At 45.6% G+C, this 20,833-nt stretch overlaps 1 protein-coding gene across 1 annotated transcript in view; it reads right to left on the reverse strand.

The window, feature by feature from the left end:
- The window catches only part of Pex14 (peroxisomal biogenesis factor 14), a 150,208-nt gene extending 143,153 nt beyond the window's left edge, over positions 1 to 7,055 (reverse strand). The window contains exon 1 of the mRNA XM_076563519.1: positions 6,423 to 7,055. Within this exon, the coding sequence (XP_076419634.1) occupies positions 6,423 to 6,458 (36 nt within the window). The 5' untranslated portion in view covers positions 6,459 to 7,055. The remainder of the gene's footprint in view (positions 1 to 6,422) is intronic.
- Between the last annotated feature and the right edge of the window lie 13,778 nt (positions 7,056 to 20,833).

The raw sequence follows: 20,833 nt of genomic DNA on the forward strand, positions 1-20,833 counted from the left end.
GTTCAGTGAGAGACCTTGGCTCAAGGGTGAATGACAGGGCAACAAAGCAGACCGCTGATGCCTTTCTCTGGCCTCCACATGCGCACATATAGGCACGTACATGTATATTCAGAACTATAAGCGTGCACATGTGCATGCATGCACCCAGCACACACAAAGGAGAGATGAAGAGCTCCAGCAGGGGCTGGAGAGATGCTGCACAAGTTGAGAGCTTTCTCCTCCTCCTGAGGCCTGGAACAGCTGGCAGCAGCTCACTACCACCTCGAACTCCAATTCCAGGGGTCCAACACCCTTTCCTGGCCTCTGGAGGTGCACACACACACAAATGGCATACTCACACAGATATACCCACACATACACATTAATTCAATCCAAGGACCCAGAGGGTGGAAGGAGAGAACCAACTCCCACAAGTTGTCCTCAGATCTCTGTGTACATGTGTACAAATACACACCACATACAAATAAATAAATAATGTATTTTTAAAAGTAATGAATTTTACAGGTAAAGAAGATGGCAAATTTCACAAACATTATGACCAAGAAAAGCCTAAAAAAAAAAAAATAGGTTATAAACTCATTTGTGTGAAATTACAGGAAAGACTAAAATTACCTGTAGAGACCGAAGCCAGAGCAGAGAGGTTCACAGGAAATAACAGAACACTGAGGGACAGAGAACTATTTTGATCTTGGCCTGGTGGTAGTTACACAGGTACACCACAAGGCCTCAAACTCATTAAGTAACCACCACACACTTCGTGGACTCTGCAGTCAAGTTCAGGGGACGAAGGACTTCATCACACACTGAGATGTTGAATCTAAAGCAACAACTAGCAAAATTACAAAGAAAACCACTCACTTAGAAAATGACCTTACAGCCAGGCAGTGGTGGGGCACACCTTTAATCCCAGCAGAGCAAGGCAGGTCTCTGAGTTCAAGACCAGCCTGATCTACAGAGTGAGTTCCAGGACAGCCTGGGCTGTTACACAGAGAAACTGTCTCAAAAAACCAAAAAAAAGAAAGAAAAAGAAGGAAGGAAGGAAGGAGAAAATTACCTTACGTAGAGATAGGACAGTCACTACCTTAAACAAGCAACCAAACTTATCCCCAACAATAAAAAGACTGTGCCAGTGACTCCAGATACAAGTCACTGAGAACACAGTGCTGCTTGGATGATAGACTCACAAGAAATATTTAACTTCATCTAAACATGTGAGAACAAATCTGAAAACTCAAGATAGGAACCATCTATAAACAATAGCCTCAGGAGCCTGTGAGACGCCTCCAGGCCTGACAAGCCAGTTAGGTCCCTAAGTCCTGCTGTATGAGTCCTACAGTTCGAGGGCTAGAGCCCAGAGCCGGCATGTTCTGGGTAAATGCTATATCACTTACCTAACAGTCTTCCTAGGTAGCTCAGACTTAAAAGTTTTTAAAGTTATGGGGTTGTTACATTTATTTATGTATGCGTGGGTGCATGGGGGGGTAGGAGTCAGACAACAGTTTGCAGGAATTGGTTCTCTCCTTCCATCACGTGGGTTCCAGGAACTGAACCCAGATCCTCGGTCTTGGTAGCAAGCATCAGGCTGGTGTAGAACTCAATGTCCTGCCTCAGAATATGAAGCAAAAAATGGAATTCCAACAACTCTCTGAATTATAAAATTATACTTTGCCATCATGAAAGAACCAGTAGAATCTGCTAGCATAAACAGTGGCATTTGTCACGGGCATTTGTGGCATCTTTTCAATTATCAAGAGAAATTACTTCAAAACAAAGAAAAGAACTTCACTAGAGTAGTGGTCAACATACAAAAATCATACAGCAAATGCTGTAATGAAAGACCTCCACCCATCTAAGAGTGCAAGTCCAGAATGTATTAAACGGAACACTTCTGTCAGGTAAACTGAGCATTTTACATAAATTAACCCACTTAATCTTCAGAGCAACCCTATGAGATAGCATTAGTCTTTTCCTACTTTATAGAGTCAGATAGAGGATAAAGTTAAGCAACCTAGCCAGATCTCACAGCTAGTATCTACCAGCTAGAATACCAGGCCAGAGAGGTGAGCTTTAGCACCTTACCCTGCCTCAAAGGCAAAGAGGGTTCTTCACTCATCACTAGAAACCCAGAGATGATACCACGAGTCCAACTCCCGAACTTTCTGAGACACAAAACATTGGTCCAGCCCCTGGGTCTGTAAACTATACAGCCAGGCTTGGGGAATTATCCAACAGTCTTTTCAGCACCACTCTGCTCAAATGAAGAACTGTCAGGCAAATGCAGTGAGCACTGGCTCTCTTAAAATGTACACTTAGAGTGGGCTACAGACATGATTCAGTGGTTAAGAAGGCCTAAGAGTTTTTCTTAAAACTGTACACAAACTCCTTTGTTACAAATAAATATTTATGCTCCAAAAAAAAAAAAAAAAAAAAAAAAGGAAAAAAAGAAATAGTAAATTTTAGTCTTTTTTATCAAAAAAACATTTAAGTGGAAAATGCTGAAGGAACACTGACCTCGATGTCGTATTTACATATCTATATCTGTATAAAATAATGATTATAAATGTTTGTTTAAAAAGGTGAAGTGCAAATGTGAATGTAACAAGAAGTTGTAGATTTCCAACACTGTACACAACTCCTTTGTTACAAATAGATATTTATGCTCAAAAAAAATTAAATTAAAAGTTGAAAATTTTAAAAAAGGCATAAGAGTTCAGTTCCCGACACGCCTTTAATCCCAGCACTCAGGAGGCAGAGCCAGGCAGAGCTCTGTGAGTTCGAGGTCAGCCTGGTCTACAGAACGAGATCCAGGACAGGCACCAAAACTACCCAGAGAAACCCTGTCTCAAAAAAACAAAAAACAGAGTTCAGTTCCAGCACCCAGGTCTGACAGCTCACAACTGCAACTCTAGCCCCAGAGGATCCGGCTTCTTCTGGACCCTGAAGTCACCTACACTCCTGTGTTCACACCCACACACAGACACATTTTAAAAAAAATAGTAAATCTGCCTTTAAAAAAAGAAAAGAGAAAGAACAAATGGTCTTAGAGCAGTCTATACATCCTAGAAGATAACAGCACTTGTCACATGAGACTGATAACTTGACATTGATTCCAGAACTCACATAAAGGTGAAGGAGAGAACCAACTCCACAGAAACACTGTGGCATACTTTCGCCTGAACTCACACATACATCATACACACACACACACACTCACTCACACAATAATATTTGAAGGGAAAATGTGTTAAATACATTGAAGGGTACTGAAGAGATGGTTCAACAAGTAAGGTGTTTGCTGCAGAAGCACGAGAACCTGAGTTCAACCCCAGGAACCCAGGTAAAATTTGAACGGAGGCACACGCCTGTAATCCCAGTACCAGAGATGCAAGGTTAGGAGGCTTGCTGGGCCTCACAGGCCGGCCAGTCCAGCCAAATCCACACAGTCAAGGTTCATGAGAGACCCTGCCTCAAAAAATAAGGTAGAAAAGTCAATAAGTAAGGTAGAGAACATGGGGCTAAAGGAGGTGACTTGGCAGTTAAGAGCATTAGCTGCTCTTCCAGAGGATGCAGGCTTGATTCCCAGCCTCCACCTGGAGCCTCACAACAGTCTGTAATTCCAGTTCCGGGGGGCTGAGAAGCACACTTCTAGCACCTGCAGGCGCCAAGAACATACAGACATACACGCAGACAAAACACCCATACATATAAAGTAAATAACGAACAACTGAAGAGCATACCTAATTGACCTCTGGCCTGTTACTGAGATAGCTTGACCTCTGGCCTACACACACACCCACACACACACACACACACACAAAATATAATAGCTGGGCATAGTGACAAATGCTTTTAATCTCAGCACTCAGGTCCCAGAGCCAGATGGAGCTTGAAACCAGCCTGGTCTACATAGTGAGTTCCAGGCCAACTAAGGGCTACATAGTAAGACTGTGTCTCAAAAAAAACAATTAGTTAGTTAACTAATTAATTAAAAGATTTTCTAATTAAAATTGAGGCTAGGAATGTAGCTCAGTTGGTAGAATGCCGGCTTAGCATACACAAGGTCCTATTTCAATCTCTATCACCAATGACTTGGTAGCATATGCATGAAGTCTCACTTGTAAGATAGAAGCAGGAGGATCAGAAGTTCAAGGTCACCCTAGGCTATGTAAAGCTCAAGGCTTTTTGGTTTACATGAATTGTTGTCTCAAAAATAGATAAACAAGTAATGCTTAAGTGTACTCAAGCCTAGAAGAGTGGTGTAAGCCTACAATCTCTGCACTCAGGAAGCTGAGGAAGGAAGGTCGTGCCTGGACTATACACATACACACATATGTATGGCTTTTCAAGACAGCGTTTCTGTGGATCAGCCCAGGCTGGCGTCTGCCTCCTGAGTGCTGGGATATGGATACATACATATTTTAAGTGTGTATTTGCAACTTAGAGTTAGTGACAGAACATGACAAAGAGTTCAACTTTCTCCGCAGGCTGCCAGCACATTCTGATGCAATCCCGTCTCTATCAGCTTCAGAAAGGAGGGCAAAGGGGAGGCAGCCGAAACCAAACAAGCGCTGGCCAAACCCTTCGAGACCTTAGACCCCTCGAGGCCAGCCTGGTCTACACAGTGAGTTACAGGACAGCCAGGGCTGTTCTGTTACACAGAGAAACCCTGTCTGGAGAGAGAGAGAGAGAGAGAGAGAGAGAGAGAGAGAGAGAGAGAGAGAGAGAGAGAGAGAGAGAGAGAGGCCGAGAGCAAGAGAGCTCAGCCCCTTCCACAAAGAGGGTGACCCCTAGAAACAAAGGAACCCTTAAGCACACCAAGGGTTCCAAGTGGGAAGATTTTTAGTGCCCTTCATAAAACTGGAAGTGTCCTGGAGTTATCAGAAACTGTGGACACATTTCAATTCCATTCCTAATCAGTTCAGAAAAATTCAGGCACTGAGCACCGGGGCAGTTTAGCAAACTAGGTGGGATAACACAAGAAAGGGGAGAATCCCTCTTTCAGACACTCCGGAGTCCAGAACCCTGGGCAGTGGGAAGCCCAGGATCCTTCCTAATGGTTTCTGCTGTCTTACAGCACACACATCCTCCTGAGTTACTCATACACTAACAGAGGCTGATCTAAGTGTCCAACTCCTTTAAGTGTGTTTCCTCTAATTGACTTATCATGAGGAGAAAGACAGTAAGAAATATTAAGTGGTCGTCCTCTGCCTAGGAAGGAAGTGAAATATTGACAAGTGGCTGAAAACTCTTCAAGGTGCTTCAAGGAGGTGAGAGATGAATGATGAGATTCCCAGGCTAATTTTTGTTTCTTCTTGGGTCTATCCTAATTAATTTAAACACAGATGGCCAACTAGTGTAGTCACACGTAGTGTGGGCTGAAATCAAGGCTCAGTGGTGCACATGACTTAGGGCAGTTGAAAAACCTTGCAACCCACTTCTGCACTTGACAAAGGGTAGACAAGAGTTAGATACTAAACACCACTCGGTGGCCAAAGAGACGGCTCGGCAGGTAGAGGCTCCACCTCTGGCTCCGGCAAAGTTGTCCTCTGACTTCCACCAGCGCCAGGGCTCGTGCATATACACACAAATAAACAACATCTGAAAGTAAGCATAGCTCGTCTTCCGCATGACAGCACACACGCAATAAAGGGGCTGTCTCTTAGCATCTTTCCTCACCCCACTCCTCCTTTGGATTATAAACCCCTTCAGAGGCCTCCGCATCACTACTTCCCCACCGCAGAAGCCCAAGCGTCCACCCTGGCCCGTAACTGAAGCGGGATTTGGTTCAGTCTGCAGGAGCCGAACTCTGGGGGGGAATCCTTGGCCAAGAAAACCAAACCCAGAGAAGCGAGGGTTGGATCCTCAGCGAACAGCTCGGTGGCGCCTGCTATTTACAGTCCGTCCACTCTCTACCAACGCACTGAGAGGGAAGAAGTCCTCGGAACGACCCTCCAACTTGGTAAGGGAAGCCCCAAGATGCCCGAAGACCGAGATGCTGGCACTGGAGGGGCTGAGGCGGAGGGAGTGGAAGTCGTCCTGGCCCTCCCCACGGGGGACAGCCGGGTACCAACGAGCCTCCCAGCTCTCCTCCGGCGGGCCCTCCCATCGGTGGGCTGAGGACCTGGCCGGGGCCCGCCATCCTCCCCGACGAAGTCCAGCCGGCTCCTCGGGGCCGCCGGGCGGGAAGCGGGGACCTGAGGCCGCGGCTGAGACCCCAACTCCGGAATGTGCTGAGAGAGGGGTCACCGGGGTAGGAGCCGGGCGGGGAGGACCCGGAGAGGGGCGGGGCCCGGAGGGAAAACGAAGTCGGGGGTCTCCCGCTTCCAGCACTCGGGGTCGCCGGCTCCCTGCCGGCCGCGCGCCGCGCGCCGCTCCCGCCCCGACCCCTGCCAGCCGCGGCGGGGCGGCCCCACTCCCCTCACCTGGCTCGGCTGCTCTGCCTGCTCCGAGGACGCCATCTTCCTGAGGCCTGACTAATCGACCGCCGCCGGCCCAAGTTTCTCCCAAGAGCGCTCGCTCTCGCTCTCCAGGCCAGACCAAAGTAGAAAGACCTGAGCCTGTCGATGGGGGCGGGCTGCAGGCAGAAAGGGTAAAGCCCTGTGCCCGAGTTACCTTGCTGTTTACCGGAAAACCCGCAGTCCCTGTTCTCTATTTTTAATGGAATATCTTTTCTTGTGGTTTTACATAGTTAATATGTTAACGTTGCGGTTTAGTCACATGCACTCCTAACTCCTCACTCGCCCCACATACCCCACTAGGTTCCCCTTCTTTTTTAAAAATAAATCTATTTACATGTTTGCATATTTAGGGGGTTTTGTTTGTTTTGTTTTCTAGACAAGGCCTCATGTAGTTCAAAGTAGCCTCGAACTTTCTTTCTTTCTCTCTCTCTTTTTTTTTTTTTTTTTTTTTTCGTTTTTCGAGACAGGGTTTCTCTATGTAGTTTTGGTGCCTTTCCTAGATCTCGCTCTGTAGCCCAGGCTGCCCTCGAACTCACAGAGATCCACCTGCCTCTGCCTCCTGAGTGCTGGGATTAAAGGCATGCTCCACCACTGCCCGGCTGCCTCAAACTTTCTATGTAGCCAATTCTGTTTCAGGTCCTCCTGCCTCCCTCCCAGTGCTGAGATTACAGGATGTGTACCACACAGAGACTTTTTTTTTTTTTTTTTTTTTTTTTTGCTTTTTCTTGACAGGGTTTCTCTGTGTAGCTTTGCGCCTTCCCTGGGACTCACTTGGTAGCCCAGGCTGGCCTCGAACTCACAGAGATCCGCCTGCCTCTGCCTCCCGAGTGCTGGGATTGAAGGCGTGCGCCACCACCGGGCTGGAGAGATGGCTCAGCCGTTAAAGGCTAGGCTCACAACCAAAACACACAGAGATTTTTATTCTTGACTTAAATCTCTCCCTATTTTCAAAGCACCGCAGTCACATTTAGGGACTATTTATTTAGTAAACACATGAAAATGGAAATTAAATTCTAGCCATTCTGTATTATTCATTGACTGCCTACTGTTTCTCAGAAGTGTTCACAGGTACTAGAAATAAAAAGAGCCAATACTCGGCAACTCTCTCTTGAGAAGCCCATATGCACACTAATGTGTAATGCCTGTGCTTAATCTATATTACAACTGACTCTTTAGATGACATTGCAACTCAGTTGGTAGTAGGCATAAACTAGACTCTAGCACTGTAAATACCTGGTGTGGTGGTCCACATCTGTGATCATAGCATTTGGGAGGCTCAGGCAGGAGAATCATGTCATTACCCTTGCCTACATACTGAGTTCAAAGCCAGCCTAGACTACATGAGACCCTATTAAAAAAAAAAAAAAAAAAAGATCCAGCACCCAGCCTTTGCCCCCAAGCACAAACAAACACAGAATCGAAGCACCTGAGAATTCTGACATCTGTATGTAGGTGCGATGGTTTGAAAGAAAATGGCCCCCAAAGGGTGGTCAATCACAAGAGCCAGTGCCTTCCAGAAAAGAATTCCCACCAGGTTGCAGCCTGGGCAGCCAGGCCACTGCCAGAGAAGCAGGCTAGAACCTGCAGAGTCACAACTGCTGGCGGAAATAGCAGTAGATAACGGTGCAGCCACTGTGGGGAAGATAAAACAACAAACGGGAGGGCACTATTAGGAGCGTGGCCTTGTTGGAGGAAGTGTGTCACTGTGGGGGCGGGCTCTGAGGCCTCTTTTTGCTCCAGCTTCCCTCAGTGTGACAGTCAGTGGACTTCCTGTTGTCTGCAAGATGTAGCACTCTCAGCTCCAGCCACACATCTGCTTGCGCGCTGCCATGCTCCCCTTCATGATCATAGTAGACCGAGCCTCTGAACTGTAAGAGAGCCACCCCATTAAATGTTTCCTTATAACAGTTGCCGGGTCATGGTGTCTCTTCACAGCAATAAAAACCCAAACTAAAACAGTAGGCATACTAGGCAAACCCTGGAGACAGGGCCTTTAGGAGAGAAGAGCCTTTATGAACCATCATATGGTGGTTGAATTGTTAATTTGTTACTTTTTGTTGTTGTTTGTTTGGGGGTTTTTTATGTTTGTTTTTTTGAGGGTTTTGTGGGGGGCGGAGCGCATTGAAGACAGGGTTTCTCTGTGTAACCTTGGTTGTCCTGGAAATCCTCTGTAAACCAGGCTGGCCTTGAAGTCATAGAGATCTTCCTGCCTCTGCCTCCCAAGTGCAGGGGTTAAAGGCATGGACCACCCACCACCCAGCTACTTTACCTTTTTGAGACAGGATCGCACTATGTAGCCCAAGCTGGCCTGACCTGAAGGTCCTCCTGCTTCAACCTCCAGAGTTCTAGGATGACCAATGTGTGCCAGCGTGCCCTGCTCTGGGACCCTTTGTCATCAGCACCACCATTTCATCACATTAGGATGTATGTATATGCTGCTGGGCCCCTGTGTGCTAAGCAAGTGCTCCACCACTGAGCCACACCCCAATTCCATTCTTTGTTTGTTTTTTGTTTTTTTGAGACAGGGTTTCTCTGTGTAGCTTTGCGCCTTTCCTGGAACTTGCTTTGGAGACCAGGCTGGCCTCGAACTCACAGAGATCCGCCTGGCTCTGCCTCCCCAGTGCTGGGATTAAAGGCGTGCACCACCACCGCCCGGCTCATTCTTTTCATGATAAACACTAGTTTTTATGGAGGAAAAAAAACTGCAGAAAAAACAATTGCAATACTCCAGGCAGTGGTAGCATACACCTCTAATCCCAGCACTCGGGAGGCAGAGTCTGGCGGATCTCGGTGAGTTTAAGGCCAGCCTAGTCTACAGAGCGAGATCCAGGACAGGCACCAAAACTACACAGAGAAACATTGTCTCAAAAAACAAAACAAACAAACAAAAGCAATACACCTTTATATAGTCAAAGTAATATTCCTAACATTTCCCCCTTTTTGTCTAAATAAAAAGGAAGGTTTTAAGGGCACCATATCTCACTACAGATGGTTGTGAGCCACCATGTGGTTGCTGGGAATTGAACTCAGGACCTTTGGAAGAGCAGCCAGTGCTCCTAACCACTGAGCCATCTCTCCAGCCCTCTAGCAGACATTTCTATGAAGCAGGAATTTTGAAGGAATGTCCTGCCTCGTTTTGGCAAAGTTTGGCAGTGGCTTTCCTGTGGGAGGCCAGCTCCCACCTTTTACAGGTTTCCTATGAGGAGGAGAGAAGAATAAGAAATTTGTAGATAGAAAGATAGCAGAGAGCCAGGTGGTGGTGGTGCACACCTTTAATCCCAGCACTTGGAAGGCAGAGGCAGGTGGATCTCTGTGAGTTCGAGGCCAGCCTGGTCTACAGAGCAAGATCCAGGACAGGCACCAAAACTACAAGGAGAAACCCTGTCTCAAAAAAAAACAAAAAAAAAAAGGTAGCAGAACAGAGATGATACAGAAAGAAACACAGGATACCTTCAGGAGGACTTGGATCAAAATCCATCAGCCCATTCTGTCTCTTCAAAAGGGCTTTTGATAACAATGCCACAGGGTGAGGCAAAAGACCTCCCCCTTGCTAGATCAAAGCATGCCACACAGCCAAGTGCAGACCCTTCCACACACCTGGTAACCATGCATATGGTCAAGTCATCCCCTTATACAGCCCTGCTGGGTAAAGCAAGCTCACTAGAAAACCTCTATGGGCCTCCAAAGCTCCCACTTCTTAATATTAAAGAGTCCGTCAGGCCCCACAGATAGATTGTGTCTGCCTTAGTTTATCTTCTTCAGCTAGACAAACCTTACCCATCATGGAGATACATTTTCCATCAAGCATATTCTGTCTTAGGTCGGAAGCTAGAAAAAAGAACGTTGCCTGTCTCTGACTACCAGCCTCTGACAGGAGAGGGTACAGAACTTAACTCAGCTCTGACTCAGGTCCCTACTGAGAGCTTGCAAGCAGTTGGAACAACCACAGCAATCCCTAGAGCTGCCACATCCTCCAGTAAAGGAGTAGAGAATGACCAAGATGGAATGTCCTTTTTAAATAGGTCTAAAATATTTATAACAGCCTTAGCTGTGCCAAGCCCTTTTTTAAATCAATAAATTCTTGATGCAAACACATCAAATAAACTGCATCAAACTTAAAGATTCCCTTACCTTCACCAAACCATGGTGCATTAATATCAACATAATTCTATTATGAACATTACTATACGTATTTACAACTAGCATGAATATTTACTATACATATTTAAACTTCTTACAAACTTACATTCAAAAATCAAACACTCTATAGGACTACTTTGTAAACTTTAGCAAACACCTAAAAGAGATTTCTTGGCTGAACAGGTGGATCTCTGTGAGTTTGAGGCCAGCCTGGGCTACAGAGTGAGTTCCAGGGAAGGTGCAAAGATACACAGAGAAACCCTGTCTCAGAAAAAAAAAAAAAAAAAAAACTGCTTTATTTTTGAAGTTTGGAGTTCAGAGTCAGTTTTTCAACTGACAGTTTGAAACCAGAGCCTAATTTGTCAGTGACCCTAGAGTCGTTGTATCCAGCTCCCTAGACCCCAGGATTCAGTGAGTGCTAGGGGGTTGTACCACTTGGGATGATGCCACTGCCCCAAAGCCACCTTTCCTGCCTGGCACTCTCTGGAACCAGCAGAAGTGTGCCCAGCAGTGGACAGTCACCATCTAGGGGGCTGTCCCTATACCCAAACTCATTGCAGCTCCCCTGAGTGCCACAATTCAAACAAACATTGCTGAGACTTCAGTCCTAGCTACAGCAGCACTTATGACCATCTTTCCCAAGAACCTTGCTTCCAGGGCGAGGATAGTTGCCATAGTAACCAAGCTGCTTTTCTCCTCCTCTGGTAATATTCAAGAAACCTCTTAAAGGGGCCAATCATTAATTTGACGCTAGAAGCAATATGGATCCAGTCTTCATTTTGTTCCTGCTTTTACTAAAGAGTAGCAAAACCTTTGTCCCAAACTCCTCAGCAGTCTGGGGCCCCCTTATTCTCCTACTTTCCCCATACTGCAAGATATAACCTCAATATCACCAACATTGGCTCAGCTGCTCTCAATCTAGCCCCTCTGGAGTAGCATCATCAGAGCTGACATTCCTCTGTTCTACACATTGCACCAAGTGCTCAGGCAGCCATCAAGCTTCATTTGGTAACTGTAAAATAAGCCATCTTAGAAATGCTTTCACCCAAAAACTAAGACCTAAGATTTCTCCTTCTGGGAATAGGCCATTAGTTACTGAAACCAGTCAGTTCAGATTCCAGAAACCAGGAAGTGTAAAAGTACAGAGTCACAAGATAGTCACAAGGTAATGCCTGCCAGACTATGGAATGTCCTCTCCCTGGTTTCCAGGGTAACTGACCACAGAAATGTCCCCACCTGAGGGCAGCCAATGAGAAATGGTGGCGGGCAACCACTCCCTTAGAAGTAATTTCTAGAAGTCCCTAGAAGCGAGCCAATCAGAATTGTATCCATACTAGCACCCCTAAATGATGTAACCTTGTGACTTTTCCCTTTAAAAACTGAGCTTGCAGACAGGTGGGCACTTCCTCCAGCCTCCACTGCGTTGGATGTATTGGACGAAGTCCCTGCCTAGGCTTGTATTGCTTTTGGATATCCAGAATTAAACCTTGCTTTTGCATTCCGGCATGCTGGTCTTTGGTGGTCTCTCTGGGGGTCACAATCTGGGCACAACATTTGGGGGCTCGTCCGGGATCCCCAGAGACCCCCCGCCGGGACCCCTAAGAGCTCCGGAGGTCCATCTGCACCGATCGGTAAGAGTGCTCCATTTTCTTGTCTTTGCTTTCCTTTTACTTTCATTTTCTTATCCGAAGCTGGTGGTTGAATCTGACAGGCTCACCTTGGCAGACGCGCCTGTAAGGTGACCCTGGAGGAGTTGGAAGACGTTCCAATCCCTCATCAGGATGCGGGGGTCCTCACAGGTCCCCCCGTCATAGGACACCCGAGAGGGGTCCGTCTGTTTGGACACCTCTGAGGGGTCCATCTGGGGATCGGGAGACTCTGTTGAATTGTCCCTGTCCCATCTGTAGGTCTTTGGCATTATCGAGGCTCCCTCTCCGGACTCTCGTCTGCCTGGACCATCTGTAGGGCCCTTGTTCCTTTTTGTCTGCCTATCTTGTTCGTCAGTGTTATTTGTTATACCTTCATAAATGTATAAATGTGTGAGAACTGTGGCCACATGTGTGAGTGTTTTATGCCTGAGCTTGTGTATGAATTGGGACTTGTGGGCCAGATTGCCAGCTGAAGGGATGAAGACCCCTTCGGTGGTTGAATTGGCACAGACTAACCTAACATTGCTTCCTTGCTCTCTCTGACCAGAGCACAGGCAGCGGCTGCACAGCTGCTACTTCGGGGACCCAGGGTACCGCTGAGAGGGCTTGGCGGCCTGTGAGCATCACGGGGCCTAGATGCAGCGGGTTCGGGGCCCCAGCTTGCTCAAAAAGCTGTGGAGTAGAGGCTTGGCTGCATGGGAACTAGGCATGGCTTTGTGCTAGAGCGGGCTGTGAGCACTGTGCGGCCCAGATACAGCCAGCAGGTTCTGGCTGGGCTCCTGTGTGGACCTGGGGCAGAGCTGGCAGGAGTCAGCAGGAGCCTCAAGGAGCTCAGTGTGGGGGCTGGTGGAGAACTAACTGCCCCTCCAGGGTCACAGCTGAGGAGTGGCCTACAGGTCTCTGGGCCCAGCCAGGGCGTGGAGTCATCTTTTGTCTTCATGGTGCATGCCTTCCCGTTCTCTTCCATGCTGTTGGGTGGGGCTCCCAAGACCTGCCCTGGGGCTAAAACCTAATCAAGGTCTGGCTCCAAGAATGGAATGTCACCAACAGTTTGTCTGTGGTACAGTGCTGATGCAAAATGAGAGTTATTCTTGTTATGGTATGTGCATGTATTTCTGTTCTTGTTTAAAATATTGTAACTTTACAATATAATCTAGAGTACTGAGGGAAATCACAAGAAAGACTTTGGTAAGAGTTTCTGTTTTGAAGGAAAAGAAAAGGTGGAATTTGTCTAGAGTAAATGTCTGAGGGATCAAAGTTATGGACTGAAGGTACATGGAAGGTTGTAGAAAGTCAGAGAGGATGTGATGTAAACTGTTATGGTTTCTTATACCTGCAAATACTGAATTTAAAAGTTGATTCCGGTTGGTTTTCATCTTAAGAATGGCTAATGATTCTGCAAACTGCTTATGTGTGTATGTATACAGGTATGTGACTTGAAAATGAAAGCAAGCTTTAACTGTATGTATGTATGTGTGTAACTTGGATCCAACTGTGTATATGTGTGCAAGCAATTATTGTTTAGAAAAACAAGCTTTAAACAGCAACCACGTGGCTCCCTCCATCTTGGCTGGTGACCTCATGGGCAGCCATGTGGCTGGCAGCCATCTTTTACTAAGGTTATAAAGATCTACTTGGGTTAACACCTAATACTTATGTCTTTACCAAGTGTTCAACAGCAAGTTTCTAGAGAATTTAAATAGATGGCTGAAGGGTTTACAACACGCCCCCCACGGTCCCATTTACCAGGCGGACACTTCCGCCTAGCCATTTCCGGGTCAAAGCGTCTCTCGTAGCCAGGATACCCGGCGGACCCGGACATCTCCGCCTAGCAAGTTCCGGCCAAGGCATCTCGCGTGACCAGAATCCGTGACATTACATGGCTACGTAAGCGTGCTACGTGACCATGTGATCTACGCACATGCGTGGAGTAGTGACGTGACCTGGCCGCGCCCCCAGCCGGTTTTTAAAGCGGAGCGCCATATTCCCAGTTCTCTCTTCTCCTCTTCCTCTTCTCCACGCACGTGTCTCTCCCACAGGCCTGTACTCTCTATCCCTGTATCTCTAATAAACTCTTATAAGCGGATTCTGTCGTGTTTCGTGACACTTCCTTGCAGGGTAAGAACACAACGCAGCTAAATAACTAACAATGGCAACATATGTTTAATAAATAAGGTATTTGATTAATATTAAAGCTTCACATCAATGCTTTTATTCACAGGAATATACCTTGCTCTGGCAGCCAAACTTTGCAACATAAAGGAATCATAGGAAACAGCTGAGGTTTGCAAATGTATGGCAGGACTAGAGTTCCAAAAAGAGTCTAGTTGCAGTGGTGGAAGACATTTGAGAGATATCAGTCTTTTAAGAACAGTTTTTACAGTTAAAAACCAATGGCTTAAAAAAATGTTTCTCCTTACCCAAGGTACATTCAGGCTTAAGAATGTTGTCTAGCCTCCTTGTATTTGCTAAGTTTGTTATATTTTCAGGGTTGAGCTTGAAACAAGTAATTAGAAACGAAGTTTGTCTATTCAGATATACCTGGACAGCCCTCATACTTCAGAGATCTGCAGAATATGGCATTTATCTAAAAGCTTACTATATCAGACAGGCTTCCAGATCCTAGCAGTGACCCAAGGTCTCCAAAGAAGATTACGTACGAGGCACCACAACGTCTCTGCCTGAAATATGACAACGCTGACCACAAGGCAAGGTGCCCCAATGCAACGCCTGCCGCCAGGACCTAGCCCAGACTGTGGACAAGCAGTAGGACACTGGAATTGATTGCACCTTTTTGCGTGATCAAGGTCAGTCTTCCATGTCCCTATTCCACAGGAAAAATACTCTGCCTTATGGACCTGATGGCGGAAGAAGATTTATGCTGTACTGACTGGTGCCTCCAATGCTATGGAGACCTGGGTAGGGATTGGTCCCTGTAATTTATAGGATTGGAAGCTTCTTGGTCTGCACTCAGATATAGTTTTATCCTTCTCAGATCTCTGATAGTACTGATGGCCAGGCTAGCTCTAACTTTGTCAGCATGGCAGCATCAACCAGATCCTTCTGCAAGGCTATAGCTAGCTTGTTAGTTCACTTTTAGGAAAATGTTCTAAGATATAAAAGTTTAAGTAAGTCATAAAGGTTCAGATATGAGTCTAAAATGAGATATGTTTCAGATTACTCTCCTGTTCTATGGTTCAGAGCTTAACATTTAGGAGCCCTGATGAGCTGGTAGAGCAATGACTACTTACTATTCAGTCACAAGCTCAACATTTTGATGTCTAAATGTAAACCCAAAAGTGCTACTCATTAGGTCAAAAATCTCTGTCCAATTTATACCTGGCTTTCTGGACAGAAGGAAAATGCACAAGCTTTTAACCCAAATCTGTAGTTCTTGTTGGGACTCAAAGGCATGAGTCCTCTTCTGCTGTTTTACAGATACCCATTACCTGCTTTGTTTACAATATGGATTTCAGTATAGATTGGTAATACTAATGTATCTAAAACTTTTATGTCATTTTGTAAGTAGGCCTCAAAGGATCAAAAGAGTCATAAAAACCTAGACCCACTTCACAGAGGTCAAAAGGACCCCAGATAAGTATTCCTAAAGATGGTATTTTTGCTCTCTCCTGGTCTTAGGACTACTGATTTTCCCATTACTAAGGGTATGGACCTAAGGGTTCCAAATAAGTTCATAAATTTTAACTTCTGTTCCTAGTTTAAATTTGTCTCAACAGATTTTCCATTTGGCTGGCAGTCACCTCCAGGTTTCAGTTGCTGACTCCACTGCTCCAGACGACTGTGAGCTCCAGACTTGATAAAAGCTGACGTGGACCAGCCCAGCTAACATGGTTCTTCCCTGTCCCTATGGGGTCAGGCAGCTACATGCTTCTGACAAATGCCCCTTTGCCCAGTCTTTGACTAGCTTTTCAGCCTTCTGTGGGCCCCTGACAGCGGCACCCCAATGCCAACTCGAAGCAGTTCCAGAAGAGAATACATCACCCATGTTCCCTGTTCAGAAAAAGCTGAAATGCTGAGTCAAAAAGGAAACTCCCTGGCATAGAGACAAGATGGCTAACTATACATGGCCATTATTAGAGAGGGATACTTATGAGCTAACTGTCCAAAACCCATGATTGGGTTCCATTAAGCACATGAGAAGGGGGAAATGTGAGACCAAAATGAGCCATCTTAGAAATGCTTTCACCCAAAAACTAAGGCCTAAGATTTCTCCTTTTGGGAATAGGCCATTAGTTACTGAAACCAGTCAGTTCAGATTCCAGAAACCAGGAAGTGTAAAAGTACAGAGTCACAAGATAGTCACAAGGTAATGCCTGCCAGACTATGGAATGTCCTCTCCCTGGTTTCCAGGGTAACTGACCACAGAAATGTCCCCACCTGAGGGCAGCCAATGAGAAATGGTGGCGGGCAACCACTCCCTTAGAAGTAATTTCTAGAAGTCCCTAGAAGCGAGCCAATCAGAATTGTATCCATACTAGCACCCCTAAATGATGTAACCTTGTGACTTTTCCCTTTAAAAACTGAGCTTGCAGACAGGTGGGCACTTCCTCCAGCCTCCACTGCGCTGGATGTATTGGACGAAGTCCCTGCCTAGGCTTGTATTGCTTTTGGATATCCAGAATTAAACCTTGCTTTTGCATTCCGGCATCCTGGTCTTTGGTGGTCTCTCTGGGGGTCACGATCTGGGCACAACAACTGAGGGTACAATTCCTCCTTCTTAATTTTTTAAAGGTGCATCTTAAAACTGCCATGAGCTCTTTGAACAATGCCTTGTCTTTATTAGACTTTTATTAGCCTAATGTTTCTCCCTTGCATCTCAAGCACAACCCAGGTTCCTTATTTTCCCTTAAGCTTTTTCCACACCTAAAGCAACTTCGTGGTGTTGGACTACTCTTCCTTGCTTTCTAAAGGGTATCAAAGTGGCTTGACCAGTGACATTAGCATTTTAATTGCCTCCTGTCAGGCAAGCTTTGTTCACCTGTTTCCTGTTCCTGGGAGGCCAGGCTTCCAACAACACTGGGGGAAAAGTGGTGTTTTGGGGGTTTTGGCTATACAGGCAGTAAGATGTTTTTAACTCCTTAAGCTGTTTAAAAGGAATTAGAACATGCATTAACATGATATTTCCCTGAGTGTCTTACTGTTCAATTAGGGGGAACATTTGAAAGCCTTATCTGGACTCACCCTTGCCTAAAAGGACTGTTTTTTTTTTTGTTTGTTTGTTTGTTTGTTTGTTTTTGTATGAAATCAAGATCAAGCTTTTGCTCTTTTGCCATGGGAGTTTTTTTTGTCTTCCCTAAGCTCACATTAGGACACCTGAATTACTGTTTCACAGGTGTAGTTCTCTAATCAAAACTCCCCACCTGGCACTGGCCCCAGAGTGGGTCGCACCCACCTGCACATGCAGACAGGCCGGAACTTTGCACCAGAAGCAAAAACCCGATGGGACTTCACTCTCCTACCTCACTGGGTCAGTGAAAAAATGAGAGTACTTGAAAGAAGAGCCTTTTCAGAGAGATTTCCTCCCCAATAGATCTCCTTCTTCCCCACTGGTTTCCTACCCCCTGATGCAGAGTCCCTGACGCCACTACTGTTGCTAAGGCTCTCTGCTAGCCACTTTCTGTTCTGGGGTTAGGGGCTTGCGTCCCCATTTCTGCCTCTTTTGTATGGCCAAACGCAGCCTCAGCTTTTCCTGTGCTACCACTGCAGCTACTGCTAGGGACTTAGACCATGCTCTTTTCACTGCAGGGAAGATTTCAAAGCTTCTGCTGCTCTCTCCAAGCCAGGGCTCATCCCACCTGGTGTCTTGTCAGCCAGCACCTTTCCCCCAGGTCGTGCACAGCCTCAGCTGTGGTTTTGCCCTTGGGAATGCTGCCTGGTAACTGAAGGAACCCCAGTGTCCCCAGAACAGACTCAAACCTGGAGGTGCCTGCTTCCTGGCACTCCACTAATTGCTTCCCAAATGCTGGCTTGAAGAAGAGACACAGTACTAACAGCAAGGGTCTGCAATGCTCCAGGGGATTTTTGTGCTAGGGCAGTTACAGGTGACTCTCCCATTCTGATAGATGTTCCCTCCAGGTGAGTCTAATTCTGCCCTTACAGAAAGAAAAAGAGCCCTGAAGAGCTTCCAGTTTTATGAGTAAGAGAAATTACAAAGTTTTCCCCAAGACTTCTGTTTCCTAAACTCAACTTTATGGCCAAGAGGAAACTGACCCTGAATGGTACAATGTTATCAACAAATGTTTTTATCCGTCGGCACTGGAGCAGAGGGTTTTGTCTCAGCTTTGTCTGCCTCAGGGAAACTTTCACCCTGCCGCTCAGGACTCAGATCTAAGCTGTCCACAGGCCAAAAGCTTCCACTGGAGTCTTCTCCAGCCTATTTTCCTCAAAGTATTTTTGCATTTTGACTCTGATACTCCCCCAGGAGTCTATGTCCAGAGCCCCATAGTTGGAAAACCAAAGACACAGCTCCTCTATACATGTTGCTTTTCTGCTACAAGTTTCTTCCTACACTATATTCCTATACCTAACCCTATATATTTCCTAATTTTAATAGATAGAAATTAAGAGAGAGAGAGAAAGAAACCTAGACAGAGAGAGATACTTGCTGCAGCCTAACTATTTCTATATTGCATTATATTTACAGTTTTAGCTCCCAAAGAATAAAATATCACTGCCTTCATTAGAAAACTGGACATGTCCAACTGCTTCCATAGTTTCCTGCTCTCCCTCAGCTTCCTCTGCACCTAAGTCCCTGTTTGGGCACCATCTGTGGGAGGCCAGCTCCTACCTTAAAAGGATTCCTATGAGGAGGAAAGAGGAATAAGAAATTTGTAGATAGAAAGATGGCTGAGATAAGCCAGACAGAAACACAGGATAGCTTCGCAAAGACCTGGATCAATACCCAATGGCCCAGAACCTTATTCAAAAGGGCTTTTTATAATAATGCTTTGGGACAAGGCAAAAGACCTCCCTCTTGCTAGATACAGCCAAGTGCAGACCCTTCCAAACACCTGGTACCCAGGCCCATGATCCAATCATCCTCTTATGCAACCCTGCTGGTAAAGCAATCTCAGATCCCACTAGAAAACCTTTGTGGGCCTCCATACTTTCCTTTGTATCCTGCAGAATATCAGGCAGATTTTTCTATGGGAATTTTGAAGGACTGTCCTGCTGTGGAATATTCCTCTTGTACACTGTAAAGATTTGTCACTCAAACTGGTGTAATAAAATGCTGATTGGCCAGTAGCCAGGCAGGAAGTATAGGCTGGACAACCAAACTAAGAATGCTGGGAAGAAAAAGGGTGGAGTCAGGAGTCACCAGCCAGATGCAGAGGAAGCAAAATGAGAATGTCATACTGAGAAATGGTACCAAGCCACGTGGCTAAACATAAATAAGAACAATGGGTTAATTTAAGTGTAATAGCTAGTTAGTAATAAGCCTGAGCTACCTGCTAAGCATTTATAGTTAATATAAGCCTCTGAGTGGTAATTTGGGAAGCAGCTTCTGGGCATTTAGGAGTTGCTGGAAAGACACAAACTTCCATTTACACTGTCCTGCCTTATCTTGGCAAAGTTGGGCAGTTACTTTCCTTTGTGTCCTGCTGGTCCAGTTTGTATAGCATTCTGTCAGCAGTCAAAGCAAGGGAAGTTTCTTACCCAAATGGGTAGCTTTGCCATAATGAAAGCAAACTCTATATGGAGGTTCTTTGATGCCTATCATCCTTTTATGAAGTAGATTTGTGCTGCCAGGAGCAGCTATGTGTTACTGTCTTGAAAAGCCCTATGTCAACAAAACATTTTAAATGCCATATTCTGTAGGTCTTTGAAGTATTTGAAGATCATCTATCTAAAATATGTCTCTGAATGATCTTGAAAACATACCTAACATAACTACAAATTTGATTATTATATATGACTAACTACTAATCTGCATTTAATTATCCCAATAATTTATAATAGCTTTCAAGGACTAGAACTTTACCTTACATTTTTAAATGAACTGTACAGGTAAATACCTTAAACAAAAGTGGAAACATAGATACAGTATAACAAAAAATAACTTTAAATTTATATCAACATACCAAAATCCATACCAATGTAAAATATTTGAGGTTGATAGTTGTCTGTGTGTGTGTGTGTCTGTGTGTGTGCGTGTGTGTGTGTGTGTGTGTGTGTGTGTGTGTGTGTGTGTGACAGAGTTTCTCTGTGTAGCTTTGCGCCTTTCCTGGAACTCACTTGGCTGGCCTCGAACTCAGAGAGATCCACCTGGCTCTGCCTCCCGAATGCTGGGATCAAAGGTGTGCGCCACCACCACCACCACCACCACCACCACCACCTGATAGTTGTCTTTTTATCCTATATTCCTATATCCCCACTAAATGATGACAAACATCCATAACCCACTGAATGACCAAAAACCACTCACTCCACCTCTTGGGAATGTGGGGATTGTGTTCTCTATATTGCTTCCTGTTGTACAATGGTATCTTTAGGGAAAATTGAGATAATGGTCAAGTCCTGGAAAAATTAGTTGTAACATTTGTTGTCCAGTCCCAGAACTGTTCC

This window comes from Peromyscus maniculatus, chromosome 2, assembly GCF_049852395.1.
Source record: "Peromyscus maniculatus bairdii isolate BWxNUB_F1_BW_parent chromosome 2, HU_Pman_BW_mat_3.1, whole genome shotgun sequence".
Lineage (NCBI taxonomy): Eukaryota > Metazoa > Chordata > Mammalia > Rodentia > Cricetidae > Peromyscus > Peromyscus maniculatus.